This window comes from Urocampus carinirostris, chromosome 7 (genome assembly GCF_059441175.1).
Source record: "Urocampus carinirostris isolate Australia breed hairy pipefish chromosome 7, RoL_Ucar_1.0, whole genome shotgun sequence".
Classification (NCBI taxonomy): domain Eukaryota; kingdom Metazoa; phylum Chordata; class Actinopteri; order Syngnathiformes; family Syngnathidae; genus Urocampus; species Urocampus carinirostris.
Window position 1 is genome coordinate 8,842,147 of NC_142355.1, and position 19,118 is coordinate 8,861,264.

Consider the following 19,118-nt stretch of genomic DNA (forward strand, 5'->3'; position numbering starts at 1 on the left):
GTGACAGCTTGGAAGTATAAGAGGCTATATTAATGTTTCAAAGTGATAAAATAAGCTTCAATAACTTTCTGAGTGCATGTATGCGGTTGTAAACACTCTGTTATGACCATGCCCTAAAAGAAGTTAACAGTTACCCAGAATAACTCAATTTCTATACTTGGCACAATATAGGGATACATTTATAAATCAGCCAGTTGGTTCTATAATGTCAATGCATCAATTTAAAAAAAGAAATGCTGTATTTTTCTATCATGTATTTACTCTTATACAAACTTGTTATTTGTGGAGCAGTATAGTGTCTTCCGGTGACATGTAGTTAAGTTCGTGTTTGGTGGGGCACAAATTTACAAATAAAACAATTAACATAGCAAGATATTACATTGTTGCATAGAAAAAAAAAGTTTTATCATCTTAACTTATAGATGAATTTTATGCTGAAAATTTTAAATGAAAGCATTAATCGATAGCTAATCCTCTATTATTAAAAAGTCCATAGATGTGCGTCAAATCATAATTTTTGGTCTTTTGATTGCAGGCAAGAGAATTGTGTGCATCTCTTCAGATGCTTAGCACAGTAAGACATGTTAATTGTATTCATAATGTGAAAATAATGCAATGAATATTTGCTTAAAAGCATATAAGAAAAAAGGCTTGTCTCTTTAACAAGTGGAACTAGTATGAAATAACTGACATGGAAAAAACTGATCTTTGTAGTTTGCTTACCTCGTGCACACACTGAAACTCAGATCTTACAAGTTGTGTTTCTATTGAAAATTTCAGTTGCGGTGAGTCCGATGAGGCAGTCAGTTTTAGGAATAAATGAACCTACATGTTATTCGTCGTTGGATTGGCAGAGCGAAAAAGCCATAAACTTGCTTGTGTCTTCCCATTGAATTTTGTGAGACTTTGGGGGGCATGCTTAGGGTCGTGTGTGCAAACAAGTCACACCCAAAAAGCATGGTAAATGAGACATTATCTGCTCTGCTTATCCACAGTAGGGTCGTGGGGGGCAGTGGGCAGGGGACACCCTGAACCGGTTGCCAGCCAGTCGCAGGGCACAAAGAGACAGACAACTCACTCATTCGTTCCTAGGGACAATTTAAACCGGCCAATTAACCTGACATGCATGTTTTTGGAATGAGGAAACCAGAGTGCCCGGAAGACACCCACGCAAGCACGGGGAGAACATGCAAACAAGGTTAGATCTCAACACCTTAGAACTGTGCCGCATAGGCGCTAACCACTGCGCTCCCCGATTGTCATATTTAATTACACAAAGAATAACTGGTGTTCTGATACTGGACTATTTTAAGATATCATATTGGCGAGTAAACAGACCAAATCACTAATATGGATTTTACATGTATTTAGATTTAGTACCCATGTCGAAGGTTTTTTCACAAGTGTCAACCTCAGCCAATTGCTCCCTTTATTAATGATTTCAATTTGTTCAACCTTCCAAACAACGCAGCACTTATTCACTGCAAGACAAGACTACAGAACAAAAAATATCAATTATGATGTAAATGTGCGGTCCTTTTCTGTTTTGGCTCATTTTTAAAAAAAAACGTTATTTTCCTGCCGTGGCGCAACCCAAACCCCAACCGTTCCCTCTGCTCAGCGAAAAAAGAAATGAACATAAACATGATTATTAACCAATTAACAAAAAGCGGGTGAGCAACAGTTGCAAGGAACACATAATGGCCTGTCAGGGTTTTTGTGTAGAACGGGAAACATTATTGTTGCATAGGGTGAAAAAAACGTTATATAGTCTTACTTTACAAATGAAGTCTTTGCACTGCACCTTGTTAATAAAAGTAATTGATGGGTATGTCCCCATTATTGAGAAAATGTCCATGCAGCGCCAAGAACAAATGGATGGCTTGCTAATACTATCACTATTTGTATTTTTTTTGGCTGAAGTGTGCACCCCTATAAGACTCTTTGGCCTCACTATTGCCCTCTGTCGTGAGGCAAGAGGATTGCGTGCCTCACTGCATCTGCAGAGGCTCTGCACAGTAATAATAAAAATACAAAGTTTACCAATAATATTCATAATATAATGTGAAAACTCAACGATTTAGGTGGAGCTAAAAATATGTTTTTATTGTATATTTCCATAATGACAGGCGGGGCCTCTCTTGCCTCCAGTGTTCCCTCTATTGCGCACTGCTCGCACATTCTCAGCGCACAAGAAAATCTAGCCAGCGCACAAAAATGAGGGCTCAAAATTACTAATTAAGAAGCGATTTAAGTCAAAGTTACAGTGCATGAAGGTAAAAATACACGGGTTCCCCTGACGTTGTGTCCTAAATGCGGTATTTTGAAGTCGAGTCGAAGTAGAACGAAGTTGAGTAAAGTTAGTAGAGTTTGTCAAGAACCGGCTTCTTCGGCTCGGCTCACTAAAAGGAACCGGCTCTTTCGGGTCCTAAACGGCTCTTCAGGTTGTTTTTGCTTCTTTAATCCCAACATGAGTAAAGATTATGTAAAATTATGCACAAAATAACTTAAAAGAATGGGGAAATAGAACAAAAAAGAAAAAAAAGACCTAAATTAAAAAGTAGTAAACAGCTGAGAAAAAAAGAAACAAAAGGAAGAGAAAAAAAGAAGGAAAAATTTAGAAAAAAGCCAGAAAAAAAGAAAAGAAAGAAATGTAGTAAAAATGTAAATAGAGAACAAAAAAAAGTAATAGCTCGGAAAAAATAAACACAATGAGATTTTTTTTAAAGGAATTTAAACAAAAGTAGAAAAAAAACACGGAAAAAAGAAGAAAAAGTTTGTGTTGCATTCAAATAATTTCCAATTATATCAAGTGAGTCGTGTTGCCAACATTGTACTTCCACTAAAAAATTTGATTAAGTACAGTTGTGTATCTTACAACCGACTAAATAAGCCCCCAAAAATGTTAATATTATGCAACAAAATATGTCAGGAAATAAAAAGAAATGGATATTTTGTGAAAGAATTGTAAGAACAAACGCAATTTGTAGGCCGTACAACCTTTGCAATAGTACGTGAGTCAATTCATTCAAAAGAGAAAACATTTTTTGCATTACCGGAAACTCAGCAAAATATAACTTGATGTCAAGTTTTGGATATCTTGCCACACTTGGGATTATGGTTGCTCACTGTTGTTTCAAGCGTTGCTCACCGACTTTGTGTGAACGCTCGGACCCTTGGAAAATTAGAGGGAACATTGCTTGCCTCCCCTGACTGCAGGTCGATTAATTATTTTTTTATAGTTAGAAAAACATAAGTGTAACCCCGATATTCCCAAAATTTGCTTTCATACAAAACTGAACAATGAGGAAAAAAATAGTTTTATCGATGGAAACGTTATGGAAACAGTGCCGACTAGTGGACAACGTGCGGAATGGTCTGTCAAAATACTTTAGGTTCTTGGGTTGCCAGGTACAAACCTGTCTTTTCTAATACAACGCGCTTTAATTTGAAAATGATGCAATCAAGTTGGTAATGTGAATTACTTGACATTTTTGATAAACTTTAATGAATTCAATCCGCCACTATTCGAACATTTGACCAGAGGTAATAACTATGTTTGAAAGCGTAATATGAATACGACCTGGCATGCCATCATCACAACCCTACGAAATCTGCGGAAGGAGGTACTGTAATGACTGCGGCTAGCTTTTGTCCACGGACAGCTAAACACGGAACCGAGGTTCGGAAACTGCGTCCCCAAGGAAGTTAAATAACAAAACCACAGAGGAAACACAATTATATATCGGTGAGTATTATTGTAACCATCTTTTAATAAAAAACAACACTTTTTTACCAGAAAAATGCTTTTTTTCCATAGCTAGCTAGCATATGCTATATACATGTGATATTTTACTGTCTCCGATTATGTTTTTTTCTCTCCATGTTTCAGGATTAAATGATAAAAGTCGTTTTGTGTTATTGCAAAGCATTAATTGCACATCGAGCAAACGGTTAATTTGCAGATGGTTCCAATGTTTACCCCGATGTAGTTGTTTACAGTAGTTGACTTTCTAAACATCCTCTGTTTTGTTTAGTGTCCGCAGTAAATATGTCTAATATTCATATCTACTGAAGATGATTAAAGTGATCTCGCGTAATTGTGTTTAAATACAACATAAATATAGTAAATTGGGACTGTATTATCCCGCACGATTTTGAATAGCGTCAACAAAGTCAATAATGCTATAGTTATATTAACTTAGATTGTTTACTAGTCCATTTGCGTATGTTATATTAAATGTTTTTATTCAAAGATCGGTAAGACACTCCGGGATAGGGTTGTCAATTCTAGAAAAAGAGTAAAAGGTACAGAAATTCAGACAGCCGATCTGATTGCAGCGAACATTTCCCACCGTGATGTTTTTAAATGGGTGAACTCGGTGAACTGACGTTAGACAGAAATGCATGTTTAAATAATAAGGTACTGGCTGCCCTCAATTGGTCATTTAACAATCCTCAACTATAAATTAGAATTCAGATTCAGATATACTTTATTGTCATTCTTCTACACGTGTATACAGAACGGAATGTCGATACATCTGACCCGCACAGTTGTCTTGAATGTACAGATATAAATAAATGTTGTACTGAGTTAGAGTATTGAAGTACTGATAATATGCTAAATAATTTATAGCTGTGTATAGTATTATACAGTAGTGCAAAGAGCGCAAGAGGAGCAGCTAACCAGATGTGCAAAATGGCCAGTCAGGTAAACAAGTGCAGAGGAGAACAGATGTGCAAAGGAGTGGGTAGGTATAAGAGAACTGCCAGTAGTGCAAAAAAAACAAAACAAACAGATGTACAGAGTGGCAGCTGTGTAGGCTTACTGTGTGTGTGATTGATTGGCTACATTCAATATTCACGAAAATAATGTGTCCATACATTATCTGCTCCGCTTATCCTCAGTAGGGTTGCAGGGGTGCTGGAGCCCATCCCAGCTATCTTCGGGCAGTGGGCAGGGGACACCCTGAACTAGTTGCCAGCCAGTTGCAGGGCACACAGGGGACAGACAATTCGCTCGCTCATTCACACCTAGGGACAATTTGGACCGGCCAATTAACCTGACATGCATGTTTTTGGAATGTGGGAGGAAGCGGGAGTACCCGGCGGAAACCCACACAAGCACAGGGAAAACATGCAAACTCCACACAGAAGGTTCGATCTCATGACCTCAGAACTGTGCCGCACACGCGCTAACTTACTAATGTATTTTAACTTTATTCTGTTTTGCTGATGGGAGGGAATTTTATTTTCCCATAGAATTGTTATCCGCTGTCGGATCTAGCAACTCAACAATTGCATATCTGTAATGGTCTGAAGAAAAGTGGCATTGGACATTCTTATTATTAAGAAATGTGTTATATTTATCCAAACAAATAAAAGGAACCATTTTTATGTTCTATATTACATTTGAAGTCATTACAGTATATCAAGAGCATACAAAGTAGAATGTATGCATACCTTTTTAAAGTTTGTATGAAATATAGATGTGTCACTTACCAATGAGTTGTTTTTATTGATTATCTACCATAATTGTTATCAATTGTATGGGCAGATGCATCAGTGTCATTCATATGAATAAAAGGTTCATTGGGCGCTATTTGTAATTTTACTGTGAATTCTCATGGTTTATTCTTACTGTACTACGGGAAAAAGTGTATTCCTTGACAACTCGTCGTGGAACGCAAACTTATTTTTATCATGGATTTTTTTTTTTTTAAAGAACTGTCTTAGTAAGTTTTAATGTCATCGATTGTGACTAGGTTTTTGGGACCAGTAGTCTCCAAATCTAATTCTTCTCTGCTGTGTTGAAAACTGCTAATCTATTTCTGACACCCTGTAATAATGCTATTCTTGGCATGAATTCCACCACAAGCAGGAACCAATCATTTAGCTCACCAGTTAGTAATATTACCTACCTCCCTATTTCCCTCGAGGCAGATGTTGAGCTGCAGGTTTTCAATTCCTTTCTTATTCAAACACTCACTTTTAATAAATTCAGAGCTTAATCGTTTGTTTAACCAGTGTGAGTAAAAAACAGATTGCAAGTTATTTTCTCAACTTAGCTTGATCATTGTCCATAATCACTCTAGTCTACATGTTGTGCATGTATTCACTAGCTTTGTGAAAATGTGCTGCTTTCCCCTTTGTTTTTATTGTTAAATCAGTTAATGAGGTGCGGGGATGGAATTACGGCAGCATCAAATGTGTGCTGCGGGTGCTGGAGCCCATCCCAGTTATCCTCGGGCAGTGGGCAGGGGACACCCTGAACTGGTTGGGAGCCAGTCGCAGGGCATATATATATATATATATATATATATATATATTCTAGGTGTATATTTTATACGACTTAATTAGAACCTCGTCAAAAATTGTGACCATTTTCTTTTTGATACATGCCCATTTCTTTGACATTAGCACTTTTTCACAAAAACTCTCAATGCATGTCAGTGTACAATATTCGGACGTGAACTTAAAGTGTGACCATTCCTTTTCAATACTACATTAGCCAACTCATCGATATGTGAAAATACAATTTACCATTGACAGAAACTCAGCAAGATTTACCTTGATTTAATCTCAGGTTTTGGACATGTTTGACAATGATTTGGTTGGCGCATGCAGGATTGATGTAGCTCATACTTTTTGAAGCTAAGGCTTATTGGAAACCGTTCCCCTAAAAGACTTTGGACGCTTATGAGGCGTAGTTTTCCATCATTTAGAGTTTTGCATGCACCAGGCCTACTTTTGTTTAAGCGATCATTGCACACTTTGTTATATTTACAAACTTCATAACACTTTTTCAAATCTCACTGTGTTTGCCCGCTGTATGATACTGTATATTCTCATATTCGAAACAGCCTGACTTTTTCCATACAACTGTGCGAGCAAACTGTTTTCTATTTGAAAAATGTCTACTAATGCATACTTTTTCAGTCGTCAAAATGTTTTTAGATGTTTATCTTAGGGGACTGCAGCTATCAATCAAATTTTTTTAATAGAATAGAATAGAATAGAATATGCCTTTATTGTCATTGTTACGTTGGTTGAACATGAACATGAATACTCCTATTAATCTTTGCATTAGCCATTTGCAATTCCAGCGAAGACTGGAATATTTTGCTTAACATTGTATAGTGAAAAAAAAACATGAAAAACAAACCATGGTTAGTTAATCAAACATAATTCATTAAAGCGCCTGTACATCCATCCATTTTGGTTTTCTTTGTCTCTGCTCTCATTGTAATGCAAGAGCTGCATAGCCTGTCCCAAAATACAATTTGGTTTTGATCAACACAAATTGTTTTTAGATTGGTTAAAAAAGCCATACTTGATCAGAAACCGCAAGGAAAGTTATTTTTTTAGAACACAAGCCTGAAAGAGTCCGCATATAGTTTAGTGGCTTTGGCCAGTGGGAAAACATATATAGAGGGTTTGTGTGTAAATGGGTGTGTCCAAATTGCGACATTGTCTTCTTTGGTGTTTACTTGTGAATACACTGGTCTGTATTTTATGGCAGGAATGTCACTACCGCTACTGTGAGAAAAAAACTTCTTCCAGCCTCTTGCTGCTAGTATACTTTGTTTTTCTATGTTGTAGTTGCTATTTATAAACTTCTGAACTTGTTTATAAACTGTTTCTGGATACTGTCATTAGTAGACAGAACTTCTACATAAAAGGGAGCAATCATGAGCAATCTATCCAGCCTCAAAACATTTCATGAATCATAAAAGATTTAAAACTTGTAAGGTAGTCATTTAAAACAGAAATGAGGGACACAATTGTAACTATGGTTTGAAAGCTGAGATGGCCGTGGTAAAATAGTGTCCACTTTTTAACCCGAAGCTTTTAATCCTCAGGATTTTATAGAGATTGCACCTTTAGCCAAAAAGTTCTTGTTTGCTTTCACAAGACAGTATTTTTATGTTGCTTGCGTTTTTTTGTAATATTGTAAGAAATATTGGTTTCAATGTAAACATGATATTTTTCTATTGTACAGAAAAGTAAAGTGAAAAGGTTTTTCAGGACTCTATTTAAATTGTATCAACAAAGAACTGGTTCAGTGATTGCACATCTGTTTTTGCTGGCCTTACAGTAACAGCATTTTGTAATTTAGTTTTTTTTTTTTTTTGCATTGCTTTATTGCTTCACAACTCTTGTTTTCTCATCTCTTTTCAGGTTTAAGTAAAGAAAGTACATCATTTATTGATGTCGAGTCATCTGTTGTCTCTTGTAGTGCCATCCACCTATTCTTCCAAAGTTCCAGAGAGATTCTCACTTTCCTCCTCAGCATGGCATCTATGTTCATTCTCTGGCGGTGTCACTGAACTCCACAATTGTTTACCGCCATGGAGAGAAAACGCAGGAAGAAATTTTTATAGCTGCTTACTGCATTTTAATCATGGATTCACTTTTGGAACTTTGGACCTGACTCTGACACACATTTTAGCAGCTAAAAACTGAAAACTTGTACTGCTTTGCAGTACAAAACGGATACTCAAATCATGATTTGTGAGATATTCAAACGAAAGATGCTGCTACTACCAGTGTGGATCTTCATAATTATGGGAGTCCTTTCAGGCTTCCTGCCTCTGGTGGGGATGGAGCCACTGCAAGAAGAAAAATCTGGTCATGGTCGAAATCCTAACCTGGAGTCCCCCAACTCAAACAACTCCCACCTTACTCTCAAATTAGAGTTCTCCTCTAAGGTCGTGGAACATGGTAAGAAATACTCACCAGTGTAAGCTATGATTAAACCTAACCTTGAAATCTTTTTGAAATCAGGACCTGTATTTTCACGTTTCCTTATTTTTAGTTTTTTAGTGTATAGTACAGTGGTACTTCTTTATACAAGCACCTTTAAACACAAGAACTTCTGTATACAAGTTTTTTTTTTTCTAACAAAAACCTACCTCACTATACGAATGAGAATCCAGATCACGAGCAGTCTCTATGACTACCACTAGAGACCGCTTGAGTTCACTCACCACTCGTGATTGCTTACCGCCAGCATCAGTTCGTCTAGTTTGCGCATGCAAACTACTACAGGAAAAAAAAGCAAACATCAGTGCTAATAACATTTTTTTGTGTGTGTGTTGATTTTAAAGTTGGAGTAACTTTCATTTTAAGTGTTCAGTCAAAAGTCTCTCGATCTCATACCTGTCAACCTCCGCCAGTTGTTCCATAAAAATGACTGCAAATCCTCCTTATTAAGTGCTAATAAACCTTATTAACTCAACACCAAGACAATTTACCCAAAGCAAGATGGACGATGTAGAATACCGCAACATTATTGGCTATCTACTAAGATGTTGTCTCCTACCAGTGACCGAGACGATCCGGATTAGAGCCGAAATGGGCAAGACAAGATTGGGCTTTTTAGAATTTTTTTTTAAAAAATCGTTTATTAAGAGTGTTGTATTGCATTTTTGCAAAATGATCAACAAACATATAAAATTTGGGGAAAACATAAGTTGACAGGTATGCAATCCATGTGACTCCCCCCTGCAACCGCCCCCTCTTCCTTCACAGCACGCGCACACATTTGTTACGGCACTCATATTAAACTCACTTTTTATTTAGTTAATAACTTTTTTGTTTGAATCGGAATTTTTTAATCTACCGGTATAACTACTATTTGAATGTTTTTTAGTGAACAGAAAGATGAGTTTCTTAGCTGTTCACCTGTATGCTCTTGGGAGGGCGGGAGCGAATTAATTCGTTTTTAATTATTTCATACTGGTAAAATGTACTCATTACACATGCAGTTTGAGCAACAAGCTCAATCCTGGAACGAATTAAGATCTTAAGTAGAGGTACCACTGAATTTAGAGCAACATAAAACAAGTTTCTACATTTCCTGGTGAAGATAACGACACCGTTCACTTTGATGTTTGTATTGTATCATATGTTTTGCTTAATATACCTGTACTTTATTTACTTGTGAATTCACCTTCTCATTTTTTTCAACTTTTTCCTTCTAGAGTATATTGTGGCATTCACAGGGTATTTCTCAGCTAAAGCACGCAGCCTGTACATAAGCAGCGCTCTCCGGAACACAAAGGATGGACCGTTGGAGTGGCACATTGTTCCCAGGGAGAACCCGGCTTCTGAATTCCCCAGTGACTTTGATGTGGTCCACATCCGACAGGTTTCGTACAGTAGTCTGCTGAGTTTGGAAGACCATCCTTACATTAAGCGGGTCACGCCACAGCGCAAAGTGTTTCGTTCGCTCAAATACATTCCATGTAAGTCTCACAATGGTGGATTTTCTATAATCAAGATAAACTTACATGCAAAACAATCCCTATTCATTAAATCAGTATAGTTTTTTTTTTTCCAGAAAAGGTTAGAACAGGTTCAAATACCGGCCTAGTTAAATGCTCTGAATCTAGATATTGAAAATGTGTCTAAATGTATTTGTCTATTGTGGGGGTGAAACGTAGAAAATATGTCTGTGATTGCTCACTCAAATATCAAAAATATTGATAGATTGTTGTTTTTCTCATGTACACTAGCCAAGTAAATAAATAAATATTGAATTTTAACAAAAAAAAAAATCTATTTGAAAAAGTTTGGAATTGATTTTTAATTATCTGTCATTTAGTTATTGTCTTTGTTGTTGCCTATGGGCTTTTTTTATTTTGAAATGTATACTACAGTCACAAAGATACTGAATAAGCCCCAACATGAAGTACCATGCTTTAATTGTAGCTCTTTCACAAAAAACTATGCATTAACTCGTTATATCCTATCTGTGAGGCATTGACTTTTAGAAGAAGAAGAAGAAGAATAGAATTTACTTTTATTGTCATTCTTTGTAACAATGCACACAGAACGAAATGTCGATACACCTGACCCGTACAGTTAAACTGTAGCGAGCCGATTTCTTATCAAATAAAATATATTTTGGTGGAGACAATTCACATGAAAAATAGGATGCCTTGTTCACGTAAACTACTCTGTTCCCAGGGAGAATGCTTACTCTCATTCTGTGGTCAGAAGTTTGAAATAATCAATGGAAAAGGTGCTGGTGTCTCAGTGTTCACTGTTTCTTACAGTTTTGTTGATGTTTGTACATCTAAACAATAAATGTCTTGAAAATAAGCTTAATTTCATGAACGCTAATTGCATCACCATTTCAAGTTTGCCTGACAAAACAAACACAGTTCCACACAATTGTACGTATGAATGTACCTCTATGCACAAAGCTGTTATGAGATGGGAGCTGCATAGTACAAAAATGCTAAAAAATTCTCTGAAGCGGGGGGATTGAAGAAAAACGCATGGGCCTGACTGTGCTTTTCGTGACCAATTAGCATTTTGAGATAACCAATTACTCCAAAAAATTGATTATGCTGGGTATTTGTTGTTTAATTAAAAGAAAAGATTAGAAAGCACCACCTAGGTATAAAGCGACCCAGTGGATATCTGCTGCTGTTTCCTAAATGAGTTATGCGTTTGAATTATAATTGACTGTTCAGCCCTCTGCTCTTGCAAAATAGATGGAATATTAGGTGTCTTGCATAAATGCACAATTCATATGCCAGTCAGAATTTATATTTAGGGATAATTCCCACAAAGGATTTAAAACAATTATTAAAGGTGCTGTATGGAATTTGGGACTTTGTTTCGCTTTGTCGCCTCCTCATGGCTCAGAGTCATGATTGCATCTTTAGTCAACTCATTCATGATGTACGTGCATTTTTTTAGAGGTGCTCAAACAAACACATTCATTATAGAGAAAATATTTTACTCGCAAATTTTCAAGGATATCTCAAGTGATGCACCCCACCTTTAAGGTTAAAATGTATTTACCTGTACGTTTAAGAAATAGTTGCATCTTGTTTCTCCAGCAGCTGAAGGCTCTGGACCTTGTAACACCACCAACAAGATGCCAAAATGGCAGTCTTGGCAATCGTCTCGGTCTTTTCGGAGGACCAGTCTGTCACTGGCATCAGGTTTTTGGCATTCAACTGGGCGCCACTCCAGTCGCCGGCTTCTGCGAGCCATCCCCCGCCATGTTGCACAGATCCTCCAGGCAGATGTACTGTGGCAGATGGGGCACACTGGTAAGTAGGAACAGTTTTTTTAGATTTGGAAAACACAAAATAAGAAAGCATCATCATTGAACGTTCTGCGTGTGGACCTGTGCAGGTTCTGGTGTGAAAGTGGCTGTGTTTGATACTGGTCTAAGTGAGAAACATCCACATTTTAAGAATGTGAAGGAGAGGACTAATTGGACCAATGAGAAGACATTGGATGATGGTAACCAGCGCAATATGATTAGTTGATGTAATGTGTTTTGTCTTGACTGTCAACAAGGACTCTGTATTACGCCAATCTATGTCAACAAGTGTAATCCTTTGTTTTGTTTTTTTGCCTCTTTTAAGGTTTGGGTCACGGCACATTCGTAGCTGGTGTTATAGCGAGTATGAGAGAGTGTCAAGGCTTTGCCCCTGACTCTGAGCTGCATATCTTCAGAGTATTCACAAATAACCAGGTGTGGTACTAGCGTTATTATATCATTCTATAAAACTGGGCAGTACATTGGCCAACTAAAGCCCTCCTGTGTTTATCTTACCGTGTGGGTATGGTGGTTTCTTTCTCTGTTCTAATAACATGATTAGCATATTTTTTGAACACTGCAAATTGTCGTAATTTGAGCATGTAAATGGTATTCAAATATATATATATATTTGTGCCTGACTCCAAAAATGGTGCTTGCCTAAAATCAGATCATCTCTGCTAAAGGAATTTTAATCTTGTAGTGGGTCGTTATGCTTGTTTTTTTGCCTTTCAGGTGTCCTACACATCTTGGTTCCTTGATGCCTTCAATTATGCGATATTGAAAAAGATTGATGTTCTCAACCTCAGCATTGGTGGGCCTGACTTCATGGATCACCCTTTTGTTGATAAGGTCAGGCACTTACATAGGAGTTGATACGTTGGAAAACGTGGGTACCACATCTATATATGTAAACGGATAAACACGCAATTCTGACTAAATTTGCCTTTATTCCCCACTAAAGATGTTCATTTTAGAAAGTCATTAATGTAAAAGAAATTCAGAATCTACCATAAATCATGGAACACACAAGTAAATCTACTGTACGTCATTATACACACAGTTAATTTTGCATACATCCTCTAACTAAATGTAGTTGCCTGCAGTTCTCTTGTGTTGGGAAAAAAACTACATTAATTTTTTCGTCAGGCAAAGTAAGTTTACAAAGCATTTGACTTGCTGAAATTTCTTAAATTGGGTGTGAGGTTGTTTTCCATGTAAATGTATACTTTAAAGTGGACGCTGTTATATGTTGTATGGGCCCCCACTAGTCTAAACATGGCCTTTTTATCAACATAATGTCTGTAAAAAAATTAATTAAGAAGCAAAGTCCAACTGTTTATAATTTTTTCAAGGATCGGCCATATGGGTTGTTGGTTCATTATTTTACTTAAGATACTGTTTGTTTTTTGTGGCCTATTACACAATTTTAGTGTTCACAATTGTCTCCTCTGCACATTCACTTGAATTATTAGGTTTTAAAATGAAACTTTTTCATCAGAGCTTAGTAAAGCACATAGATGAGTGAACACACCGGCATTAGTCGTTTAAGTTATAATGTTGTCATATGAATAAAACATGGCTCGAGCATGAATCATATGCTTTTCCTATCGAAGGTGAATGAGCTTTAAACCATAGGTGTCAAACTCACGGCCCGTAGGCCAAATCCAGCCTGGCGTACCCGTGAAATCATTTAATATACATCTACTATAATGGCTTGGCTCTATAAAATGCTGATAACCTTTAAACTACAAATCCCACAATGCAGCGCTTTTGCTGCTGCCACAAGACTACCCAAATATGTTCCCGCATCAAGCGAGTTAGCTGTAGCCTAACGAGCGCAGCCATTTTTAAAACTATCTACTGACAAACCACATGTTGGCCAGTTGAAAAACAAGACCGACAAGTGCATTAACAGTGAATCTTTAGTGTCAGGAAGCGGAGACGTAATGCCCAGGAACGAACTTCTATCTATAACGATGTAACAGAAGGCTAAACGGAGAAAAGCAGGGTGATGTTTCTGTTGCCGTTGATTACGCGGATGCTAAACCCTCACACTGGCCAGACAAAAAGTTGATCGGATAACAGTCTTTCTAGACAAAGGAGAGGCTAAATATTTGTTAACTGACATTGCCGTAAGCCTGTGTGTCTTCTTTGTAGAGCTTATGTGGCCGTATTTATGGATTTTAATGTAAAACGGCACTACGAGACAAAACATCAGAGTAAGCTGAACAACCTGAATGCAGAGCATACGATACAGAAAGTTTGAACAGTTAAAGAATATGCGGACACAGCATTTGTTTTTACCAAAGTGAAAAGCACAAATTTTATTTACATTTCTATTATTTAAAAATTTGAAATTGTATAGTTTTGACTGGAGGGATTTTTATGGAGAGCAAAGTTTTTTAAGTTATTTAATGTTTAAGTTTCTTTATTCTGGAGTAATATTCCTGTTTCCCTTAATTCATATTCATGTTTAAAAGAAAGTCGAGTTTTAGTGTATTCATAAAATGTTTATCCAGTTTGGCCCGCGGCCTAAGGTGAGTTTTTGCTCCCTGTGCAATTGAGTTTGACACCCCTACTTTAAACCACCTGATCTGGTGGTCAAATACATTTAAGTACTGTATGTTTTAACCTTCAAAACATAGTTCGTTTTTCAGTGGAATGGCTTAATTTCGTCAGATGTCCTCTGTAAATAAAAATGATAATACCAATTATTTTCTTTCTAATGTGTTGCCTTTCTGTGTCACTTATTTTTTTTACTCTTGCAGTGCTGGAAGTTACTGTACAACTTCTTATTTTCTCTTTTGTTTCTGTATAGGTGTGGGAGCTCACAGCCAATAAAGTGATTATGGTTTCTGCAATTGGCAACGACGGACCTCTCTATGGGTATGACATTAATGGCCCAACGCAATTGTTTTACTGTGCAAAAATCATAATGACTTTGTTGCCAAAATTCTGTATTATCCTGAATGATTTTCAGTATTCTAGCTAAAATCCTAACCAACTACATATATCAACAATACTCACAATGGGAACATTCATAGTAGAAGTAAGATTGGACCTATATAATCCAGCCCAACCCAGCCCGCGGATATAAAAGCCTAAACCAGCCCGAGCCAGAATGAATTACTTGATTCAATGGACTGAGTTTGAAGTGAACCTGAAGCTGAACTTTGGCGCCCTGCGTACTTTGACCGAAGCGAGGCGAAAAGCGTGCATGCTGTGCAGATCCCCCACAAAGAAATTTTTTTTAAAAATCAGCGCGAAAGAAGCCTGGCCCGGCCCGACTAAATTATTGACATTTTATGCCAGAACCCGACCCCCAAGAACTTACCTCTAATTCAAGGGGGAATGTTTATAGAAGTTTAATTTTGAAACTCAATTGCAAATAATATTGGCTTGTTTTTGTTAGCACACTCAACAACCCAGCAGACCAGATGGATGTCATCGGTGTTGGTGGGATCGACTTTGAAGACAACATTGCACGGTTTTCATCTCGGGGCATGACTACCTGGGTAAGTCTGTGTTGGAGAACTCTTGCTTACATTTAAATTTAACAGTAATTGGAAAGTTCAGGTGGCGTGGTTTGTGACTGGGTAACACTTTTTCCTCACATTTTAGCATGGGTTTTCTCTGGGATTGATATCCATGGCTGGTTGATTGTTGGCCATAAATTTCCCCTTCGTAGGAGTGTAGTTGTGGATGGTTGTCCCGTCAATGTGATTGGCTGGCAACCAGTCCAGGGTATACACATTTCTGCAAGTTAGCTGGGATGGTCTTCAGCAGCTCAATGGTTGGAAAATAAATACAAAACTGTCATCATCATTTTTTGCTACCAAGATTTTCACTTTGTTCTGAAGTTGTTCAAGAACTGTATACGGTTTCGTCATCCCTCATTCGCTTCACAGGCGTATGTTTGAAACAGTGAATCACCCGTCTAAGCTCAAAGCAGACATCTTGCCCTACAATATGAATAATACTAAGATTTTTGCTAATAATTGTTTTTTCTGTCTTGAATTTGCAGCCTTCCCTAATACTCACTAAATCAGAGACCCTGTATTGCACGGGCTGGGAACCTTTTTGACTCTTATGAGCCATGAAAATAAAATATTTTATTTCATTTTGTTTGTTGAGAGCTATACCATATATTTTAAGACCAAACCAAACCCCCAAACCCACTCTTCAGACAAAAATTAATTAATTTGTGCATTTTATTTCACTGGGTGAAATTGGATGATTTGATAGAATCTATGAAATAATAATAATAATAGAGCTGGGGTCCCATACCAACAAATATACCACTTGAAATGTGTCTCATGTCTTCTTGATCGTCATTTTTGTTGTCAATCATGGTTTCAATACAAGGTGCAAGCAGAGTTCTGTTGTAGAAATGTCACAAAATACTACAAACGAGATGGTCAAGGATTTACTTCCGTGCAGAGGGCGTTGGGCGAGGGAGAGGGGGCTGCGCTATGTGTGCAGAGATCCGCTCACCCCTTCAAACTGCTCTGGTTGCTTGGCTGGCATTTTTGGGTGTGCAGTTCGTTCTGTGGGTTTTTATCAGAAAGTGTCTCAATGGTGAACATAAATTTTTCTATGAGCTTCCTTACAAAGTCAAGTCATGTCACATTTATTTGTATAGCCCTTAATCAGAAAAATGTCTCATATGACTGCACAGGATTACAATGACACCATCGCCTGATCTTAAACCAAAGGATTCCATAGAAGCGTATAGCCCAAACGGGGTCTGTTGGTGTAAAACGGTGACTGTTAATTAGCTGGACTGAAACAGACCAATGCGTATCTTCAGGATTCCATATACTACAATTGGAACGATGCAGAACATATTAGCATGGCTCTTATTTTATCTCTGAGCCAGATGTCCTGAGGAAAAGAGCCATCCATACCTGGCTCGCAAGCCATACTTTCTCGACACCTGCAGTATTGCAATCACAGACATTTTTCTGTCTTTTAATATTGAAAGAAAAAGTTCATTTCGAAAAATAAATATTGGCGCACATTTCCATGCAGGAGCTCCCTGGGGGATATGGCAGAGTGAAGCCTGATATTGTCACCTATGGTTCTGGTGTTCGAGGGTCAGGAATGAAGGAAGGATGCCGATCTCTGTCGGGCACGAGTGTTGCTTCTCCTGTGGTGGCCGGAGCTGTTACACTTCTGGCTAGGTGAAGAGCATACAATAAAATAACTTGTCTTTCGCTTTTGGTTTGCTTTATATCTGAAATTTCTTTCTAATGTAATGTCTAAAATGTGATGCAAAATGAGATATTTGTACCTATCCTATGTTAAACAGCACTGTGTCGAATCGAGAGTTGGTGAATCCGGCATCCATGAAACAAGCTCTGATCGCGTCAGCCCGAAGGCTTCCGGGAGTCAACATGTTTGAGCAGGGTCATGGCAAACTGGACCTGATAAGAGCTTACCAGATTCTCAACAGTTACAAACCCCAGGCCAGGTGAACATTTTGTACATTTTAAAATCAAACTCACTGACCTGGTGCATGTAAATGATTGAATCATAAATACACCAATTATGAAAGGCAATTGCACAGTTGACTAGTAAACCCGCAAAACATGGTAAATGAGACAGGAGTTGTATGCAAAAAATCTGCCCCTCATCTAGATTTAAAATGACTAGTCTTGTTCCAATGCCGATGCTGTAGGAGCAAGAAGGATAGGGTTCTAGGCAGCTGCATCTTTGACGTGACAATAATTAAAGAAGAATATCCTTTTTAGATAGATTTCCCTAATATCGGTGTAGATAATCAACCCACTTGATAATCGGTCGACCTCTAATTTACAGGAGGTTATTTCTAACACGCAACTTGCGAGCTACAGTGAGGGCCGTGTCTTCCAAATCGTTTTCCTGCTCCAAGCAAATTTTTCGAATTGCTCACAATGAGAGCGCTCTGTTGAAAACGTCAGCAGTGTGACGAAGCGCTGGGCAGGTTAATTTTTTTTTCCTGGTCACCAAGAGTTGAAAAATGTGTCACTTGTCAATGTCACATTTTACCTAGCCGTCAGATCATAGTGCCGGCGGGGCGGAACATACACCGCAACAAGCTGTGAAAATGCACGCTTTAGCATAGAGATTCCTTCTGACTGACAATGTAAATACATAAACATCAATGCGTTTGCAATCATTTAAATAATAAGAAATCTTAGTTATTTTGATTAACCTTGTATTTATATAGATTGAAAAATATTATTTTTGGGTAATAATATACATTAATAAACTCTGGCGGAATCAAAATAAAATATGGCAGCCCGCCAGGATCTTCCTACGTTTGTGAAACTGCATATAATGTCTAAAAGGTGCTTAAGCTCCAGCACACACATACTCTAGTTATACTTTTCCAGAGGCAATATTTTAGAACGTAAAACAGACTTGTGGAAAGTTTGTCTTCAGCACGTGATTCAGGTTGACGGCTCTTACCTATAGTACCTTAAATATTAAACTCGCTATTTAGTCTAAAATGTGTTTGAAATAAGTCCATCAAAAGTTATGCCTCCCTTTGTGCCCTTAGTCTTTCACCCAGCTACATTGACTTGACCGAGTGCCCATACATGTGGCCCTACTGCTCTCAGCCTATCTACTATGGAGGGATGCCCACCATTGTTAATGTCACCATTCTTAACGGAATGGGTGTCACGGGCAGGATTCTGGACAAGGTAAATGTCATTTTCAAATTATTCTTCATACAAAATATTGTCTGTTTTGCTTCATGATGTCTTAACAAAATGTTGCTGACTCTCCTTCAGCCCATTTGGCAGCCCTACCTTCCCCAAAATGGGGACCATATTGATGTGGCTGTCTCATACTCGCCCGTGTTGTGGCCTTGGGCTGGCTACCTGGCAGTCTCTATTTCGGTTGCCAAGAAAGCTGCATCCTGGGAAGGGATTGCCCAAGGCCATGTGATGGTGACAGTGGCATCACCTGCAGAGAATGATGTGAGTCATTGCCATTACCAGTGTTTCCCATAAATCATATACATTGATATGGTGCTTTTTTAGAGCAAAATCAAGAA

General features: G+C 37.8%; 1 protein-coding gene across 2 annotated transcripts in view; it reads left to right on the plus strand.

Moving 5' to 3' along the window:
- Positions 1–3,611: 3,611 nt before the first annotated feature.
- mbtps1 (membrane-bound transcription factor peptidase, site 1) overlaps positions 3,612–19,118 on the plus strand; it is a 29,373-nt gene continuing 13,866 nt past the window's right edge. Inside the window, exons 1-13 of one of the 2 annotated variants that reach the window (XM_088339665.1) lie at positions 3,612–3,748; positions 8,240–8,724; positions 9,987–10,250; positions 11,859–12,074; positions 12,160–12,270; positions 12,396–12,505; positions 12,806–12,922; positions 14,892–14,959; positions 15,486–15,588; positions 17,105–17,256; positions 17,385–17,546; positions 18,618–18,762; positions 18,853–19,041. In XM_088339665.1, the coding sequence (XP_088195791.1) occupies positions 8,508–8,724; positions 9,987–10,250; positions 11,859–12,074; positions 12,160–12,270; positions 12,396–12,505; positions 12,806–12,922; positions 14,892–14,959; positions 15,486–15,588; positions 17,105–17,256; positions 17,385–17,546; positions 18,618–18,762; positions 18,853–19,041 (1,854 nt within the window). In that variant the 5' untranslated portion in view covers positions 3,612–3,748; positions 8,240–8,507. Of the gene's footprint in view, positions 3,749–8,181; positions 8,725–9,986; positions 10,251–11,858; positions 12,075–12,159; positions 12,271–12,395; positions 12,506–12,805; positions 12,923–14,891; positions 14,960–15,485; positions 15,589–17,104; positions 17,257–17,384; positions 17,547–18,617; positions 18,763–18,852; positions 19,042–19,118 lie in introns of both variants that reach the window. The other variant, XM_088339664.1, reaches the window with a different exon arrangement.